At 39.4% G+C, this 21,308-nt stretch overlaps 1 protein-coding gene across 1 annotated transcript in view; it reads right to left on the bottom strand.

The window, feature by feature from the left end:
- The window catches only part of drc3 (dynein regulatory complex subunit 3), a 40,544-nt gene extending 23,830 nt beyond the window's left edge, over positions 1–16,714 (bottom strand). The window contains exons 1-7 of the mRNA XM_080206489.1: positions 16,643–16,714; positions 16,276–16,453; positions 12,474–12,590; positions 11,707–11,873; positions 11,420–11,566; positions 5,914–6,033; positions 2,550–2,662 (exon numbers count right to left, since the gene is read on the bottom strand). Coding sequence (XP_080062615.1) covers positions 2,550–2,662; positions 5,914–6,033; positions 11,420–11,566; positions 11,707–11,873; positions 12,474–12,590; positions 16,276–16,435 — 824 coding nt within the window. The 5' untranslated portion in view covers positions 16,436–16,453; positions 16,643–16,714. The remainder of the gene's footprint in view (positions 1–2,549; positions 2,663–5,913; positions 6,034–11,419; positions 11,567–11,706; positions 11,874–12,473; positions 12,591–16,275; positions 16,454–16,642) is intronic.
- Between the last annotated feature and the right edge of the window lie 4,594 nt (positions 16,715–21,308).

Genomic DNA, 21,308 nt, shown 5'->3' with positions numbered 1-21,308 from the left:
ACCATGGGCACCATTGGTCATCATTGGCCCCAAAACCATGTTTTAATTTAGTAAGTTTCCTTTAAGATTTGTCTTTTGTTGCAGGGCCTTTTTAAGGGGCTGTCACTTTAATTTTATAATTTACCCACCTGTATTGTTTAACCTCAAAAGAGTATAAAGAAAGGGTGACCTAAAGGCTTTGGTGAGGGAACATGCTGTGTCCAAGGGTAGGCTTCAAACCTTCCATGACCAGTGGGCACTGTGGGGGCTGGGCGAGCATCATCACTGCTGAGAACAACGTTTTAATTGAATTAGTTAAGTTTCTTTTTGACACATTATTTTTATTGCTGTCACTTATATATTTAAGTAATTGCATGATTGTTTTAATCATGGTCATATGATTTGATGATGATATTGTTGGAGTGTTAGTTTCATTTTCTATTCTCTACAGGCAACAGCTCCTACAACAAATGTGTCGTTATTTTGAATATATTTCTTCAAACTGCATCTCTTTTTTTTGTTCAAAACCTATATTCCTTAACATAGTTAAGAAATATTTCCCCTTTTAAGGGGCTGTCAATTTAATTAGTTTATTTGTTCATTTTGTTTTATTGGTTCCAAAAAAAGTGTATAAAGAAATACTGTCATGTGTGAGTAACCCTCGAGAGGGAACATATGGTATTCACTGGTATGCTTGAGGCCTTCCTTGATCAGTGGCGCCAACGGAACTGGAGTGCATTATCTCCCCAAAAAAATTATTTTAACTTAATTTTAATAAGTTTCCTTTTCAGTACTGTTTTTGTTGTAATGTCCTTTTATTAGTTAATTGGTTATTTAATTGTTAAGTTGGTATATTCAAATATAAAGCAACTCATGGAGGTCTTGTGGTGTAATGGGTAGTTCACCTGCTACTGAGCCAGAAGCTATGGGTTTGAATCCCACCCAGTGACTTGATGGCCAAAGAAGTTACATGGCCAAACAGATTAATAATCAGGCTGCAAGTCCTTTGAACACATACTATTCGTAGGCAGTAACAGCAGGAGAAATACTTGGTCAACGATGTGATGCAAAGAAAGTTGAAGCCTCTACTCTCATTACTTGTAGCTCCAGACTACAATATGCCTGTAAAAGTGCATGTTGCCACATCAACTTAGACTCCCTGAATGATCTGTAACACAACACCACCACTGTCTCGGTTACCTCCTCAAAAACTTAGTAAGATTGGTCAAGCAAGATTTTATAAGGAAAGACTTCCGGGTCACTGGATGTCGGTTAGGGAGGAGGCAGATATGTGTAATGATGCTTTCTATATATAAATCTAGTATTAAAAAAAAATGTCTGGTTTCCCACTATGCCATTTTGGCCCCAGAATGAATTAACATCTGTGTCACAACAAACAATGAACAGCCAAAGATCATTGTCAATTAATCATTTACTTAGGGTGCAACAGCACATTTAAAAAGCCCTCCTTGGAACATGTTTGTCAATCATGTTTCATGGTTTGGGTGAAATTTAATTGCTCCCTACCAGGAATGGGTTGAGTGGTGTGTGGACTATCTAACCAAATGGGAAGATGCAGTTAGAGAGCCCTTCACCTTTCTGACTCACCCCAATCAAGTAAGGGATGGAGAAGTTCAATGTTAGCTTTCCTGTCCAGAGGCCAATCCGATGACATCTCCTGGTGTTGGAATCTTCAACGGCAGAAAGTAGTAGAGTATCTGATAACTATTTAATAGATTTTGTCTCCATCTGCCATCCATATGCACCCACTTCTAATGCGGTTCTGCAGACAATGATTAGGAACTGGAGCCTTGGCTGATTTTCTCCTCCCTAATCCAGGACACAGAGACATCCAGCCCGAGCTGAGATCGGTTAGCTCTGCACATAATGATTATCACGTGGTGTTTTCCTATTTTTCTGCTCAGTAAGGCTTGGCTTTTCCCTATCTTAACCAGATTCTAAAAGTGAAGTTTAAGGAGATGCTGGTTTATTTGTAAGTTTCTAATTTTTTAAAAAAAGACACAAGTTTATATAGTGCCTTTCACATCCCCGGGCATACAAAATACTTAATAGCAAATGAAGTAGTTTTGAAGTGCAATTACTGTTGTCATGCAGCAGCCAATTTGTGCAGAGCAACTTCTCATAAACAACTGTATGATCAGGACAAGTTTTTTTTGTTGACTAAGGGATCAACATTCACTTGGTTAATTCCTTTCAACATTAGAAATTTCACCAGTGGAGACTCCCATAATGACTCTGAGTTAATTCAATCAGCAGCTGAGTCATATGAATCAATTAAGCAGGAACACAAAACAACAATCCAGGAATTATAATTGCTCTCAGCGGTCTTGATCAGGGAATGTGCAGTGATGCCCTTAGGAAGTTGACATGGTTGGGCTGGAATTGTTTTGAAGGTTTGGGATTTACTAAGCACTAGCACAAAATTGTTCTGGTGTGTGACTTTGTAAAGTAAATACTAAATTAAGATGGAGCAAATGTAATAAGGTTGGAGGTAACAATGGTGCTGCATTAATGTGCTTAATCCACATATGATACGTGTAAAGGGATATATTTCCACAAATTCTGGCACTCCAGGTAACATTGAAATCTTTGGTGCTTCGGGATCTTCTGAAAACATAGTGTTAAACAGACCAGGTCCATTCAGATATTCTACATAGGCGGCCTTAAAGAAAGAAAGAAGTTATTAGATCAAAAAAACACATGCTCTAGCACACAAGATGCTGTGGTCCAATTCTGAGCACAACTTCAAACTCCAATGGAATGATTAAAGAATTGCAGAACTGTACAAATGTTTGCATTAGCAATCTAAGTGTTCTTCACTTGTAGAGCAATTTTAATACAGTGAAAAATGCTTACCTCAGCTGAGCAATAACACAAAACCACTGGACCTCTTGGCATGTCCTGTGTGCATAATTCTGTCACCAAATTTAAAGTTTTTGTTCAGATTAACGCAATTTAATTCTTTGGGATTAATGAGCTACCCAAATGATTCATTTATACAAAGTGGGAGGTTTATTGAACTGTTTTGTAATTGGATCTCTTTATGGAACATTTTCTACGCTTGAATTTTACTTCCAATTCTTATCACCACTTTCTTTTCCTTTGACTTTTAACAGTGTAGGGAAGGCACAAAATGGAATTTAGAAAGGAGAAAATAGAGTATGATGTACTTCACCTTAATTTTCACAAAGAAGTTGGATATTGAAATTTTAGAACAAAACGTTAGAACAAAATATTGTTCAAGAATGATGACAATAACTTAAAAAGTTACAATAACTTAAGGGAACCAACTTAGGAACAAACCACAGATGTTATTTGTCAGTAACAAATCATGCCACACATTTATCTACACACGAATCAAGTGAAATCTTTGTAACTATCTGAGCTGACACATGCATTCTTTTCGAAAGTGTCCAAATCAAACTGCTGAGGAATCCAGGCAAAAGTTTCTGTTTGTCTGATGTGAAACACGTTCTCTCCTTTACTACCAAAGTTTCTGTACAAGTCAGTAGAAAGTGCAGATTTAATGACCTGGGAGGGCACTACTGGGCTTTAACCTAATACAGATGCTGCCAAATTTCCCACTACTTCCCAGGTAGGATACCTACCCACACACAGTCTTTGTCTGGTAACAGGATTATCTGAAACTGTGTGGAAGGAATCCCAGCAAATGTTGACAAGTCTGCCCTTCCGTGGTTCCAATAGAGAACAACATTGACTAGTCAATCAGTTGTGCCCTGGTGCATTGCAGACCCACCAGGTTCAGATACCAGGTTTTTTTAAACCTATCACAGAGAGTGGTCTTAGTTCTCAAATTTTGTGGCTAGATGTAACATCTTGGGGAATCCCAAAGACGCTATTCCCCCTACCCCAACTCAATTTGCGACAAGTGAGTATGCAGGTAAGGAAAGAGCATTGGGAGTTACGTCTAGTGGACTTGACAATTTGAATTTCCAATGGAATTGGAGAATCTGCAAATGTTCTGTAGCTTGTTCTGTTTTTATCATAATCTATTTTTTTCCCCAATTTGCAGGATTACGGTCAGCAACAACACTTATTTAAATACTTAAGGAATTTTTAGACATTAGTTGGGAAAAATATAAATGATCAAATGCAAAATTAAACATGTCTCCAATCTTTCCATTATATTTCTAAACGCTTGATGATGTTTGGAATGTTCTGTGACGATGTGGATATGCCAGCATTGGACTGGGGTAAACACAGTAAAAAGTCTGACAACACCAGGTTTCAGTCCAACCAATTTATTTGATAGTAAATTCACTAGCTAGTGAATTTACTATCAAATAAATTGGTTGGACTGAAACCTGGTGTTGTCAGACTTTTTACTATGTTCTGTGATCACAGGGAATGCAATAATGCCTGGTAATAAATCTACCTTCATCTTCCCAGGTTGGAAAATGGATGTGCTACCTCCAAAATGTGCAGCAGTTATCCAAGTGAAGGAATGGGTGATATATTTCCAACTCAGATTGATGTGTGAGAAACTTGCAGATGGTGGTATTCCCAAGCACCTGCAGCCCTTGTTCTTGTGGTGGTGGAGGATGCAGGTTTGGAAGAAGGAGGCTTGGCAAGTTGCTGCAAGGCATCTGATAATATGGTACACATTTCTGCCACTGTGTGATGGTAGGGAGTGTGAATGTTTAAGGTGCTGCTTAGGATGCCAATCAAGTGGATTGCTTTGTTCTGGATGTTGTCAAGCTTCTTGAGTGTAATTTGAGTTGCACTCATTCAGACAAGTGGAGAGTATTCTTGTATGTTCCACACCCTCCTGTCTCCATTTGAATTGAGGTGGAGGAATGGGAGAAGGGTTTTTTGGATTCACAAAATGATGTGTCTAGCAATGAAATTTGAGAACTAAGACCAGCCTTTGTGGTAGGTTTTTACAAAAACTGATATTTGAGAATATTCTCTGACTTGTGTCTTGTAAAAGGTGACAGGTTTTGACAGCAGGGCAAGTTACCCACTCCCAAATCCTAACCTCTGACTTGCTCTTTTACTGCAGTACTTATAAGGCTGATCCGGTTATATATCTGGCAATGACAATCCCCAGGATGCTGACGGTCAGGGATTCAGCTATGTTAATGTCATTGTAGATCAAAGGGAGATGGTCAGATTTTCCCCTGTTGCGGCAAACACATTACTTTCCACATCAGCCCTAGCCTACATGTGATCCAGGTCTTGCTGCATGCAGGCACAGGCTACTGACATAACTAAAGAGTTGCGGAAGGTACTGCACAATTTGCAATCATCAGCAACCAACCCCACTTCTGAAGGTTAGGGACTCCTGTGGCAAGGTCCTAATGTTGAGATGACTGGCCTCAGACACCCACAGCCACCTTTCTTTGAGTTTGATATGACTTATACCAGTGAAGCGTTTTAGCCCTGATTCTCATTTACCAATTTTGCTCAGGTTCATTGATATCACATGCTGTCTAGATGTTAAGGGCAGTCATTCCAACATTGCCTCTGGAATTCAGCTCTTTTGTACATTTATGAGATCAGGAACCAAGTGGTCCCAGTGAAACTTAATAACCAATGCTTAGTTTAAGTAAATGGCTCTCCACAGTCAAATACATCTATCAAAACTTTACTATTCAACTGTGGGGAGGCATCACAATAGTGTCAGACTTTGTTCTCACATAATATCCTCACATATACATGTATTTTCTAGCAGCTGGCACTGGACAGGGCTTAGGCATGAAAAATGCATTTGATTTGATTTTTCCCTTTGAAGCTAATTTTTGTGCCTTCTTGAACAATATCAGTTGATTCAATAAATAATCTAAAATAAAGTAACAATTACAAGGAACTAAACCTCTGCTAAGAAAATATTTGAATGAAAATCATTTGCTGGTTGCAGTGCTTGACTTATAATACAAGAGGTTTGCTTACCTTGTGTAAAGCCAGTTCTTCTTCTTGCAACCTAATTTTCTCAAGGTTTTTAAATGTCTGCTCTTCTTGGTACACCAAATTCGCAACAGCGCTATAATGCATTTCCAAAGCCATTTCTTTCTTTAACAAATAAAAATTCTCAATTCATGATTTTTGCAAACTATTTTTTCTTCCCTTCTAATTTCTTTGACCTCTGAGTTGGTTACCATCAATATCAAACATGTGATAGATAACTGCTCCCAACGCTTTGTGAAGTCAGATGTCTCAAAATTTTTTAAAAATAATTTAAGTTGAACTTTTCATGATCTCAGGATGTCCTAAGATGCTTCATTGTCAATAAGTTGTTTTTGAAGTGTAGTCACTGTTATAATTCAGGGAATGTGGCAACCAGTTTGTGCACAGCAAGATCTCAGAATCAGCAATATGATAAAGACCAGATAATTTGTTTTTGTGATGTTGGTTAAGGGATAAATGGTTGCTAAGACGTTGGGGAGAACTTTTCTGCTCTTTTTGAAATAACGGTCTGGGTCTTTGGTATCCATTTAAGAGAGCACATGGGTCCTTGGGTTAGCACATTCAAAAAACGGCACCTCTGACAGTGCAACACTCCTTCCGCACTTCGCTGGAGTGTCAGCCTAGACTTTGTGCTCAAGTCTCTGGAGTGGAGCTTGAACTCAAAACCTTCTGACTCAGAGGCAATGATGCTGCCATCTGAACAGCAGCTGACACTTGGAACGTACAGGATGGCATTCTCTCCTCTTTTGTGTTGAGCTAAGTCTGTACCTGCACCACTCCACAGGGGCATGGATGAGGTCTGGAATTCTGGCTGGCAGATTTTAACCTGTTTGTCCACATTCCCCAGGATCCCTGAGCACAATATGGTACATCTCTAATAGTCTACATCCTTTCAAAAATATGTTCTATTTTTCCCTTCTCTGTCCTGCTGTAATAGTGATGGTATATGGAAAGCATAATTTACTTACTTAAAGTCAAGAATACAGTATGGCTGACTTTCAAAAACAGTATTCCTGTTGCTGTTAACTTTTCCTCTCCTTTTCATTGCTGATAGAAATGGGTTCTTTGTGGGGTTATGGGTACATGGTGGCCATCGATTTGAGCCTAACCATTGATTGTCCAAAGATGTGCAGGTTAGATTGATTGGCTATGTTAAATTGACCCTAGTGTCAGAGGATTAGCAAATATTGGGGTTATGGGAATAGGGCCTGGGTGGGATTGTGGTTGGTGCAGACTTGATGGGCCAAATGGTCTCCTTCTGCACCGTAGGGATTCGATGATGCATATGATACAAGCTATTTGATCACAGAATGCCTCACTACCAATCCCATTTTTGTTTTTTCTTGACAATTCCCAACCCTGGGATTGTTAGAGAGCAATCAACAACTAGCACTCAGGTCTATTTCATTCTTCCTTAACTAAAGGTACTGAGGCCAACCAGAATATTCCATCAGTGCTATTGCTGAGATCAGCTAATTCGACATAGTCCAAGGATGGAACGTGAGCCATTTTGGTTCCATGTGGTTCATTTATTTACGGACTTAACCACTGAGGCATTGGGGAGATTTTGTTCTCTTCTTAAAAATAATTTGTGCTTGGTGGCCCCTAAATCTTCATGTTAGGAAAGTATTTGAATGTAAAGAAAGTATTTATATTTATTACATATAGCCTGCAGGTTGGGCTTGCCTGAAATAGCTTCTACACCTAAATGGCTGATAAACACTTAGGATTTAGGCTCACATATTGTTATGAACGCTGGCCATTTAAACTGTCTCCTTTAATTCAATATGAAATAGAATAATTGGAGACATGCCCAAGAAATCTCCAACTGCATCTGCCATGAGACAAACCCATGGGACCCGCCTGTAATGCAGCCAGAAACTCAAACTGAAATGTATTCAAAGTAAGATGGAAACTTCAACACCAGGACACAAAGAAAGAAGCACTGGCCATGTTACATCCGGCCTCAGAGACTTTCAGCGACTTTTCGGCTCTGGCTCTGCCCAAGACTGCAAGAAACTACAAAAGGCCGTGAATGATGCCCAGTTCATCACCCAAACCAGCCTCCCATCCATTAACTCTGTCTACACTTCCCAGTGCCTCAGAAAAGCAATCAGCATAATCAAAGACCCCATGCACCCTGGACATATCCTCGTCCATCTTCTTCTGTCAGGAAAAGATACAAAAGTCTGAGGTCATGTACCAACCTACTCAAAAACAGCTTCTTTCTGTTGTCATCAGACTTTTGGATGGACCTACTTTGCACTAAGTTAACCTTTCTCTATATCTTAGTTACGACTGTAACACTATACTATGCAGTCTTTCGTTTCCTTCTCTATGAACGGCGTGCCTTGTCTGTATAGCATGCAAGAAAGAATACTTTTCACTGCATCATAGTACACGTGAATATAATAAATCAAATCTAATTTGGGGAAGACAGAGCAAATGCTGCTATGCAGCCAGAGGAAAAGGACTGTTTTTATGATTGAAGTGCTGGTCAAGGTGGAGCCCCTAATCAAAGAAACAAGGATTATAAAGAAAACATGGTGCAGGTTTTTGGTTGTGTTAAGATGTTAATAAGGAACGCCTTTTCCTGTAGTTTAATGTACTGGTTGCCAACTAATTAATGTTGGTCAGTGTTGATTTTAATTTGTTTGTTACAGTAAAAGTTTTTTTAAAAATGTGAAATCATGTGTGACACTATTAAGGTCACTGGGAAATTCATATCTCTTTTTAAAAGTTTTCAGTTGCTACAATGATCCTAACAATATGTAGAATAGCCACTAGAGTATAATATTGGAGAATGGCTACCATTGTTAAAATCATACCTCAGCAAGAAGTCAATGTAGTTAGGAGAGGAGGTGGTCAGGGGAAAAAAAAAAGGGTGAAAATTCAGAGCTCTAAATATTTCTTGAAAGCTAAGGGTGCAGCACATATAGGGTTAATGTGCTACTGAATACAGTACCAGCTACACAGTAATCTAAGAGAATGCATGACCGCACCAAGAATTCTGTGTGGTGCTGGACAGAGCCATGTGTACCAGCAGCACGGACTCAGCCCCTAGCTTGTACCCTTCTCTGTATATATGTAAATAGTTGTAAGAGTACATATGATCAGCACAAACAAAATCAGGAATTAAAAGTCTAATGATAATCATGAAATAATTGTTGGTTGTTGTAAAAGCCCAACTGATTCATCAATGGCCTTTAAGGAAGAAACAGTGCCAGAACTTACCTGGTCTAGCCTACAAGTAACTCTAAACCCAAAGCAATGTAGTTGACTCTGAACTGGCCTTTGTAAAGGCCTAGTAAGCCATTCAGTTTAAGGGGAAATTAGGGATGGACAGCAAATGCAGCCCTGCCAGCCATACCCACATCCCATGAAAGAAGAAGAAAATACTTCACAGCTACTGTAACCAACATTTCACAATATGGTGGCAGCTTTCAGAAAAACACCCAAAACCCCACTAAAATACAGGAGCAAACCAAAATACAGGAAGACAGAGGCAAAATGCAAAGAAACATTCTGACTGGAAAAAAGCTCCAGAAGCAGAGGCTCAGAAAAAAAAAATTGCCAGGAGAAAGTGAGAAGAGTTAGGAAGCTGAAGGTAGAAATTCAAAATTCCTTACAGCAGCAAAAGACTTCACTGAATCTCCTTTGGAGATTCAGCTTCAGAGTTCAGAGTCGGCTTCTTGGGTGAGGTCAAAGATCTTGGTTTCTCATTTCAGAACACAGGCATTTCAGTCAATGGCCATTTAGCAAATTTTAAATTAGATACAGCAGACAGCATACCAGTCCTGTCAGAGAAAGAATCTGGCTCAAATACCTCAGGTTTCAAACAGGTACACTACTTCCTAGGCCCAGAGGAATCCAACTTCCAATCATTGGGATGATCCTGGAACCATGAAGATATGATGGAAAACAGATTTTCAAGCTTATGTACATCATTTGTAACAGTCTCCTTCTCCCCTGAGTAGGGATGCCTGCTCAGCCTTGTATCTCCTCAAATCAGCTGTTGATGCTTGCTGTCCAGAATCACTATTGTTAACTAAACAGAATTGCGAGTTTCTGACCACTCAAACAAAATAATTGTCCGATGAAACATCTGCTGTGAATGGACTTCTCTCTCTCTCTATGGTTTATAATTGTCTTTTCTCGTTATAGGTGCCAGAAAACCTTCAATGGTCACACCAGCCAGCTACACATTAGGAAACCACAATGCATCCAGTGGAGGGTGTAAAAGAAAGTGATCAGCAGCCTGATGACCATCAATCTCTGGCTCTGAAGATGGCATAATAGGATAACGCTACAACCATCAAACATATGCTGCAACTCCCAGGCAGCATACCAAAGCCACAAAAAGATGCTGGAACCTTGTAGCAGCTGCCCAGCAAAGTGCAGAGGTGAGCGTACCATTAAACTTCAATCTAGTCACAGGAATGCTCATCCTCTGCCATGGAGGACATGACCACGATCCACAATTGTGGATATTCACCCATCCTGCAGGAAATGAGTTAGGATCGCAACCACTGACCAGCGCAATACCAAACTAACCAAGTATGGTTCAACTCAAGAACGAAAGAAAAGATGAAAATATACCCAAATGTCAGAATGACCTCCAAACCTACAGGATCAGCAGTGACAGAGCTTCTCTGACAGGAGTGCAAACAGGATGTTGGAAGGGTTAGAAAACCTCCAAGCCACCTGAACCATTGAATTCAAGGATTTGAAGGAGAGAAATGGAGTAGTAATGATATAATGTAAATGTATGATAGTAACAATAATGTAAAACAATAAGGCAAACTATGATTGCTTAAAATACATTTGATAGAAACTGAGTGGGGGGAATGTAATATAAAGGTCTGGCATATAGCGGGATTATGTGGGACAGGGTGTAATACTACCCACACAGTGCATGAGAACACAAGACACAAACTTATGAATCAATGTGGCACTGAACAGAGCTGCGTGTACCAGCAACATGGAGACAGTTCCTTAGATCATACTCTCAACTATCCATTTGTAAATACCAAGAGTCAAAAAGATATGCAGTTAATTCACGTATGACTGCTAAGACTTCTTTACACTGAACTTAATCAACACCATCGAACAATTTACAACATGCCCTCAACACAAAGAAACCTGAGAAATGGGCATTAGCAATACTTGGGTGCTTAAAATATTCATTAAATGGTTGAAGTGGAATTTTTTAAAACTAGAGGAATTCAAAAGTTTGTTTAGCTTAGTGGTACAAAACGATTGGGGTTCATGGAGGGAGTCATTTACCTGAAGCGTTTCATAACACTGCATTAAATAAAACATTGGGGTTATTTAGCTATAATTGGTTGTTTGTGAATAATTCACTGATCTTACACAAGTTGGGTACCAAATGTGCATTATGTCTTCAACTGTAATCAAGAAGCATATAAATAAGCATTTATATAAGCACAATATCAGTTCCATATCTGGTCCATTGCTATTAAACACTTACTGTCGTCTTATCTATCAACCTGAAGTCCAAGTACATCAGGTTAGGCAGGTAGGCAGGAATGTACATACTATAGCGCTCATCTTCACAGATAGGATTGCCAGCCAGGTTCACTGTGCGCAGCTTCTTAAATCTCCTTAGGTAGATAATCTACAAAGAACAAAATTATTGTAATATGGATAACTGCACAGATATTTAAGCACTAAAAATTCAAGGGAAGACATTGACAATAAAGAATACTGCGGATGGTGGAAGGGAAGGATGATCTCCACTTAAATCAAATTGCTTACACTTTCCAGCTTACTGATGTGATTTTTCCCAATAGAGAAGATTTGCAGGTTTACTAATGTATCCATGTTTTCAAAATTGGCAATTCTGTTACTGAACAGACTGAGGTCTTCCAGCTTAACTAGTTTATCCAGGCCTTCAATTATCTCGATGTTATTAAAGGACAAATCTAAAAGAAGAAAAAGTAAGCTGATTTTTTTCCCAAAAGATTCCTTTTCTCTCCTTTGTGTACAGTTCCAGTGTCAGCTTTCTACTTCTTCGTCCAGCTATTCATTGTTTGTGGGTTTAGACAGTTGCAGATCTGCACATTGTTAAGCAGCAGGATTGTTTTTGACCTTCGAGTTTGCAACTGCTTGCTCTTTTACCATCAGAAAGCAAAAACACCCAAGAATCAGACTAATAAAGAAAGGTGAATTAAAAAGTGGTCTATTTCTTCTAAATTTCCTCTTTTTCTCTCAGAAAACATAGTTTTGTGATTTGCTTTAAGGGTCCTTCATACCCAAGAGGACTTTGTGCATGAACCTGAGCATTTGTTTGGCTTCTCACTCTGGAGGACAATGTCCAGCATGAACACATCAGTGGAATGGGTTCTCTTGCTCCTGACTCATAGGAACAGGTGGGAGGCCATTCAGTGCCACAAACTATTCTGCCTTTTAATTAGATCACATCTGATCTGTCATGTCTGGGCTGAATATATTTTTTAAATAGTTAAAACATAGCTGAATTAAAAGGCTAAGATGTGTAATGTACTTATTTCTTCAGTACTTACCCAGCCACACCAGGTTGATCAGCATGTCCAGTCCCTCAATTTTTTCAATTACATTATTGTCTAACTGGAGTTTGGTCAGTGTTTTGAACCGCCATAGATTGTCAATCTTCAATATATCTGTATCAGGAAGATCAGAGATTTCGGAACAACAAAAGTCACAATGATAAAATGAACATCCATGCAAATGTTTTCTTTGAGAGTAAGACTTCATTTCAAGGTAATTTCTGATTAAAAATATGGAAAATATGAGCAGAAATAGGCCATTCAGCCCTTCAAGACTGCTCCAACATTCATTACGATCAAGGATGATCATCCAAACCCAATAGCCTGTTTCTGTCTTCCCTCCATAGCTTTTGATCCTGTTTTCCTCAAGAGCTATATCTAACTCTTTCTTGAAAACATACTGGCCGTAATTTTACCACCTCGCCCACCATGGAATCAGTGCAAAGATCCAATAACAGAAATCTCTGTTGACCTCGGGCAGAAATTTCCAGTCTCACCTGAACGAGGCCATAAAATCCTGCCCATTATGTTTTGGTCTCAACTACTTTCTGTGGTAGCAAATTCCACAGGCTTACCACTCTCTGGATGAACCCCATCCTAAAAGGTTCATGCCCTGATCCTCAAACTATGACCCCTAGTTCTGGACTCCCCCCACCGTCGGGAATATTCTTTTTAAATTTATCCTGTCTAATCCTGTTAGAATTTTATAATGTTCTGAGGTCTCTCTCTCCCCTCTCTCCGCCACAAGCAAATATATCAATCTCTCCTCATACGTCAGTCCTGCCATCCTGGGAATAAGTCTGGTAAACCTTCTCTGCACCCCATCTATAGCACAAGCATCTTTTGCCAAAACTGCACACAATATTCCAGTTGTGGTCTTACCAAGGCCATGTATAATTGCAGCAAAATGTCCTTGTTCTTGTACCCGAATTCTCTTGCTATGAAGGCTAACATACCATTTGTCTTCTGTACTGTTTGCTGCACCTCCATGTTTACCTTCAGGACACCCAAGTCCCATTGCACATTCCCCTCTCTTAGATTATTATCCATATGGCTATAAATTATCTTCTTGTTTTTGCTAACGAAGTAAATAACTTCAGATTTATCTACACTTATTGGGTCTTAACATTGATCCCCGAGGCAGCTCAGTTGTCACTGCTTGCCATTTGGAAAATTATTCTTACTCTTTGTTTCCTGTCTGCCACTCAGTTTTCTATCCATCTCGATACACTACTCCCAATCCCATTCGCTTTGATTTTACATGGCAATCTTTCATGTGGGACTTTGTCAAAAGCCTTCTGAAAGTCCAAATTAACCATATCCATTGGCTGCCCTCATCAAGTCTACTAGTTACACCCTCGAAGAATGTCAGTGAATTTGTCAAACACAATTTCCATTTCAAAAATCCATGTTGTCTCTGTCTAATTCTACCACTGTTTACCAAGTGCTCTGTTATAAAATCTTTGATAATGGACTCAAGAATGTTCCCCACTAATGGTGTTGGGTTGATTGGTCTATAATTCCCTGTTTTCTCTCTGCCTCCCTTTTTAAATAATGGGGTTACATTAGCTACCCTCCAATCTGTAGGAACTGTTACAGCATCTATAGAATCTTGGAAGGTGACCACCAATGTATCCACTATTTCTTGGACCACTTCTTTAAGTACTCTGGCCTGTAGCTTATTGGGCCCTGGGGATTTATCAATCTTCAATGACATCAAATTCCCCAACACCATTTCTCTACTATTACAGATTTCTTTCAGTTCCTCCCTCTCTAAACTTTGGGTTCACCAACATTTCTGATATGTTATTTGTGTCCTCCTTTGTGAAGGCAGGAACAAAGTATCTATTTAATTGGTCAGTCATTTTTTTGTTCCCCATGATACATTCCCCTGCTTTTGACTAAGGGACCTACATTTGTCTTCACCAATCTTTTTCTCTTCACATCTCTATAGAAACTTTTACAGACAGCTTTTATATTACCCACAGTCTTACTCTTATACTCTATTTTCCCCTTCTTAATCAATCCCTTGGTCCTCCTTGGCTGAATTCTAAACTGCTCCCAATTCTGAGATCTGTTGTTTTTTCTGGCCAATTTGTATGCCTCTTCCTTGGATCTAATACTATCTCTAATTTCCCTTGCAAGCCATTGTTTGGCCATCTTTCTTGTTTAACTTTTGCACCAGACAGAAATAACCAAGTATTGCAGATCACCCACATGCTCTTTGAACAGTTGCCATTGTCTATCCACCGTTAGCCCTAAGTAACATTTCCGAAACCATCAGAGCCAACTCGCACCTTTATTAAAATTCAGGACTCTTTTCAGAATCAACTCTGTCACTCTACATCTTGATGAAAATTTCTTTCACATTATGGTCACTCATCCCAAGGGGTCTCATAACTAGATTGCCAATTATTCCTTCCTCATTAAACAATACCAAGTCTAGGATTGCCTGTTCTCCAGTTGGTTCTTCAATATATTGATCCAGAAAACCTGTATACACTCCAGAAATTGCTCCTCCACAGTATTGTACCTAATTTGATTTGCCCAATCTATATGCAGATTAAAAAGTCACCTATAATCACAGATGTTCCTTTATTGCATGCAATTCTAATTTCATATTTAATGCCATTCCCAATATCAACAGGACAGTTTTTGGGGTCCAAATATAATCGCCCCTTATTACCTCTCAGCTCCACCCATAGATTCCACATCAGCGGGGCTAATATCTTTCCTCACGATTGCGTTAATTTCTTTTTTAATCAGCAATGCAACTCCACCACTGTTTCCTTTTCGTCTGTCCTAAGTACTCAATAACCCAGATGCTCAATTCTCATCTATGATTGCCTTGCAGTCATGTTTCTGTAATCCAAACTATATCATACCCATTTACATGATAAATTAATTCACTTTATTGCAAATGCTCCATGGCTTAAGGCATAAAAGCCTTAAGGCTTGTCTTTTTAGCATTACTTGCCCTGTTCCCTTGATTTTTCCCTTTAATTCAGACCCTTGATTTCTCTGCCTATCACATTTTTATTTCCGTTTCTGTATTTTTTTCCTTGTTTTTGATTCTCCCTCCTCTGACTTCTTGCATACATTCCCATGCCCCTGCCATTTTAGTTTAAACCTTAGCCAACCACTCTAGCAAACTCCACTTTGTACTGTTCCCACCTCTCCAAAACCAATCCCAATTCCCCAGGAATCAGAAACCGTCCCCCTCAAACTATCCCTTCAACCATGTATTTATCCAATATATCCTGTTATTTCTATTCTGACTGGCACATGTCACCGGTAGTATTCCTGAGATCACTACTTTTGAGTTCCTAGATTGCTATTTTTATTTCAAATATCCAATTGTTCTAAACTTATTTCAGTTTTCACAATTCATCATGGCCTTGCAAACTTTTCAAGTTCCCACCAATGTCCCAAGTCCTTCATCACTGGCCTGCCTTCTTCTCACTGCTTAGCTATGTTGGCCCTACTACCAGAGATGCCCCCCCCAAAACCCATTTCTTACATCAAGCTTTCAGTCACTGCCTCTAACTCTCTAACTACGTTCCTTCTCCCTCAGACTTTCTCTCTGGGACTTTTCTTTTACATTAAATATACCTTATTAGATATGTTATTCTTACCAATCACATACATGAACCAGATTGCTTAAGTACAGAGGAATACATTATATTCTCAAGCAGTCAACTGTGGACTGCTTATCAATACATCTTTCAGTGATTATACCTTAACCTATCAACATTGTGTTTATCAAGATCAAGAATGACAGTGCAGATCTAAAACATACTTCGGTAATCAAGCTGAAGACTGTGTACATCTTTGAAAGCAATTCCTTCCAACTGGGCTATCTGTCCAGCCCTTCCTGATGGTCCCTGTTTCTTTACTGCCTCTTCAAGCATTTCATCATCAATGACACTGGGCTCAATTGTTTTATACAGCTGGCTCATTTTGAATAATTGTATTCACTTAAAAAGAAAAAAACGTTTTTAAGATACCATCAGAATAAATATTTTTTTTGTTTAACATTACAATGAACAGACTGCAAGTGATTAGCGCTGCTGCAACTCTCAGTGGTTGTTGCATAGAACAAACTAATTTCTTACTGTAAAGAGACAAAATGAAAAGGTATGTTGTTGTCAGCTACTCTCACACACCTTTCAGTAGATGATTGCACAACGCCCTTTGCAGCGGTTTCCCTCTCCACTTGCTTGTGGGTGGAGTTGAGATTTATTTTGAAAACAAATGAACAAACAAACATACATTACAAAGAGCTTCAAATGCTACTTGAAGTTTTTATATATTACTAAAAACATACATCAGATTTGTCTGTTTCAATTCCCTGAGTTATCTTGGTTAGACAGTAGAACAATGTGTCCTTTGTTGAGGCCTTGCTATTGAATTTTAGTAAGTATTTACTGGTTGATAACTGCATCACATATTGTAGCACTGAAACAAGTGCAAAATACTGCAGATGCTAACAATTTGAAATAAAAACAGAAAGTGCTGAAAATATTCAGCTAGTCAGATAGCAACTGATCTGGGATTTCTGTCTCCGCAAACTCGATCTGATCTGCTGAGTATTTCCAACATTTTCTGTTCTTTTGACACTACTGGAAGAATTCAAGAAATAAAACAAACAATGGAGCAATCAACTTTTGAAGCAAGATTCTTGACAATATGATCAATATCAAATGTAGATCAGAATGAGGTAATAATATTAGTACATTGAAGAGTTTAGATGAGATCATAAATGTTATTACTTTGTACATTGTATCCATAAATATATGCTTCAGACAAATGGAATGAGGCGAGACCTAACTGAAATAATTAAAATTAGGAGGGAGGAGATGGAGTGGATAAGAAAACCCTAGCCCTTTAGTTGAGATGCCCATAATTGGGGGAGGAATAGATTCAGAGGAAGAGATTGAGGGTTGAGCAAGACCAGAGACTGGTGGAGGTCTGGAACTCAGTGCTTGAAAGAAGGTTGGTGAAATCAGAAAGCCTAAATCCTTATAACATTTAAAAAGTACTTGAATATACATTTGTATTTCTGGGTTATTACCTGAAACACACTCATATTGGTATAGGAATAAGTGGATAATAGAAGTATACACATGGTTAAATGTAAACAAGTGGTGTTGGGAAGAGGGATTTCATTTCATTGGGCACTGGCATCAGGACTGAGCACTTGGACAGGAAGGAACTTTATTATCAGGACAAGCTCCACCTGAATTGAGCTGGAACAATAGTCCAAGAGGAAAGGAGAAATAAGGCAACCACAAAGACTTTAAACTACTAAATTGGGAAGAGAGAACTCAAATGGAAAAGATAAAATAAATGATTGTTCCAAATCAAATTAAAGCAAAGAATGTGGAGTAACAGTCAGAAATTATGCTTTAGGTATTACAAGTAAAAGGAAAAATGAATAATGTAAAATAATTATGCCAGGAGAGAGAAATTAATAAAAATACATCAGTGGAACATTAGAGCAGAAGGACAGGCAAGACTTTATGGTCCAAATAAGTCTTCTTTATACAGAAGAATGTAATATAAGGAACAAATCGAATAAATTTCAAGCACAAAAACAATTTGGAAGGTTGGTAGCCAATATAGTGATATAGCTGCAAAACAGTTAGGATGGCTATATACCAGGTTCTTCGGTCATAGAAAAGGTAGGAAAAATTGTGGTGGAGGGGATGGTGGAGGAGTATTAGTTATTAAGGATTAAATCACTGTAATGATAAGAGAGGGTATAACAGGCTGTGAACAATTTATGGGTAGAATTAAAAAACAGAAAAACGACTAGAATTGTGGATCAATTCCCTGGTAGCAGCCATGATTGGTAAATATCAGTCATGGATGTCGTAAAGGCTGAATGATTTTAATAGAAGATCTTAACTTTCACATAGATTAAGGCAAGTGGACAAGCACATGTCAGAAAGATAATTAACTTCTGAGTTTGTCTGGATTACTCTTCTGTGATGTGGAGATACCGGTGTTGGACTAGGGTAAGCACAGTAATAAGTCTCACAACACCAGGTTAAAGTCCAACAGGTTTATTTGGTAGCATAAGCCACTAGCTTTCAGAGCGCTGCTCCTTCATCAGGTGAGTGGGAGGTCTGTTCACAAGCAGGGCAAATAAAGAGACAAATTTAATTTACAAAATAATGGTCTTTACAGGTAAGTTTTTACAGGTAATCAAGTCTTAAAGGTACAGACAGTGTGACTGGAGAGAGGATTAAGCACAGGTTAAAGATATGTGTATTGTCTCCAGCCAGGACAATTAGTGAGGTTTTGCAAGCCCAAGGAAGTCATGGCGATTACATGTAGTATGACATGAACCCAAGATCCCGGTTGAGGCTGTCCTCATGCGTGCAGAACTTGGCTATCAGTTTCTGCTCAGCGATTCTGCATTGTCGTGTGTCATGAAGGTTGTCTTGGAGAATGCTTATCCGAAGATCAGAGGCTGAATGCCCATGATTGCTGAAGTGTTCCCCAACAGGTAGAGAACACTCTTGTACGGTGATTGTCGAGCGATGTTCATTCATCCGTTGTCGTAGCATCTGCATGGTCTCCCCAATGTATCATGCCTCGGGGCATCCTCTCCTGCACCGTATCAGGTAGACAACGTTGGTTGAGTTGCAAGAGTATGTACCGTATACCTGATGGATGGTGTTCTCACGTGATGGCATCTGTGTTGATGATCTGGCACATTGTGCAGAGGTTGCTATGGCAGGTTTGTGTGGTATCATGGTCATTGTTCTCCTGAAGGCTGGGTAGTTTGCTGCAAACAGTGGTCTATTTGAGGTTGCATTCTTGGACACATGCATCTCCATCAAGGATAGTCACCTCAGCACTTCACTGTATGCAAGCCCACAGATAACCTCACGATGCTTCACTTCTCCAGCTTACACCCTAAACATACTAAAGAAGCCAAACCCTACGGACAAGCCCTCCGTATACACAGGATCTACTCAGCTGAGGAGATCGCAACAGAAACCTCCAGATGTTGAAAGATGCCCTCATAAGAACAGGATTTGGCGCTCAACTCATCGATCGACAGTTTCACCACAGCGAAAAACCGCACCGACCTCCTCAGAAGACAAACATGGGACACAGCGGACAGAGTATCCTTTGTCATCCAATACTTCCCCTAAGAGGAGAAACCACGAAATCTTCTCTGGAGCCTTCAACATGTCATCAATGAAGACGAACATCTTGCCAAGACCATCCTCACACCCCCACTTTTTGGCTTCAAACAACACACAACCTCAAACAGACTATTCTCTGCAGCGAACTACCCAGCCTCAGGAGAACAGTGACCACAACACCAACAATTTGCCACAGCAACCTCTGCAAGAGCAACCTCATCGACATGGATGCCATCACCTCATGTGAGAACACCATCCACCAGGTATGCAGTACATACTCTTACAACTCAGCCAACGTTGTCTTTCTGATACGCTGCAGAAAAGGATGTCCTGAGGCATGTACATTGGGGAAATCATGCAGACTCTATGACAATGGATGAATGAACACCACTCAACAATACCAGGCAAGAGTGTTCTCTTCCTGTTGGGGAACACTTCAGCAGTCACGGGCATTCAGCCTCTGATAAGTGTTCTCCAAGGCGGCCTTCATGACACACAATAACGCAGAATCGCTGAGCAGAAACTGATAGCCAAGTTCCGCACACGAGGACGGCCTCAAATGAGATCTTGAGTTCATGTCATGCTATCTGTAATCCCCACGACTTGCCTGGGCTTGCAAAGTCTCACTAACTGCCTGCCTGGAGACAATACACATCTCTTTAACCTGTGCTTAACTCTCTCTCCACTCACATTGTCTGTACGTTTAAAACTTGATTACCTGTAAAGATTACATGTCGCTTTCCAACCATTATTTTGTAAATTGAGTTTGAGTCTTTATATGCCCTATTTGTGAACAGAACTCCCACTCACCTGATGAAGGACCAGCACTCTGAAAGCTTGTGCCTTGTGCTACCAAATAAACCTGCTGGACTTGGTTGGACCTGTTGAAACCTGGTATTGTGAGAATTCTTACTGTGCTTACGTTTCTGCAACAATATGTTCTGGAGCCAACAAGGAAGCTTTCTGTGTTAGGTTTAAGATTGAAGAAGATTTAGTTCATAGCTTAAAAAGGTACATGAACATTTAAATATCAAAATATGAATTAATGTGATGTAACATTTGTATGGGAGAAACACAAAACAGCTACAAAGATTCCAGGTTTTGATGAGGTTAACCTCAATGTGATGAAACAAAAACTGTGCACAATAAAGTGGACAAATCCATTAATGGGTAAAATTACAGAAGATCAGTGGGATAAAAAAAATTCAATGCATATAGAATCAATTTGTACTCCTAAGGAGCAAGCATTCTACTTGCCAAAAACTATCCATTATGTCTGAAGAGATAAGAGACAGCACAAAACTAAAAGAAAAATGCATACAAAATACAAAAACAAGCACAGATACTGGAGAAAGATATCTGAAATAATGGCACCTATGCGACCATGTGAACCATTGCTCAGGTATTTCCATCCAGAGGAGGTGATGGCCGAATGGTATTATCACAAGACTATTAATCCAGAAACTCAGCTCATGTTCTGGGGACCTGGATTCAAATCCTGCCATGGCAGATGGTGAAATTTCAATTCAATAACAAAGTCTGGAATTGAGAATCTACTGATGACAATGAAACCATTGTCAATTGTCAGAAAAAACATCTGGTTCACTAATGCCCGTTAGGGAAGGAAATCTGCCGTCCTTATCCAATCTGGCCTACATGCAACTCCAGA

The sequence above is a fragment of the Carcharhinus amblyrhynchos genome, chromosome 18 (genome assembly GCF_965287045.1).
Source record: "Carcharhinus amblyrhynchos chromosome 18, sCarAmb.v2.hapA, whole genome shotgun sequence".
In the NCBI taxonomy this organism is placed as follows: Eukaryota; Metazoa; Chordata; class Chondrichthyes; order Carcharhiniformes; family Carcharhinidae; genus Carcharhinus; species Carcharhinus amblyrhynchos.
This window is presented reverse-complemented; position numbering and strand designations above follow the sequence as displayed.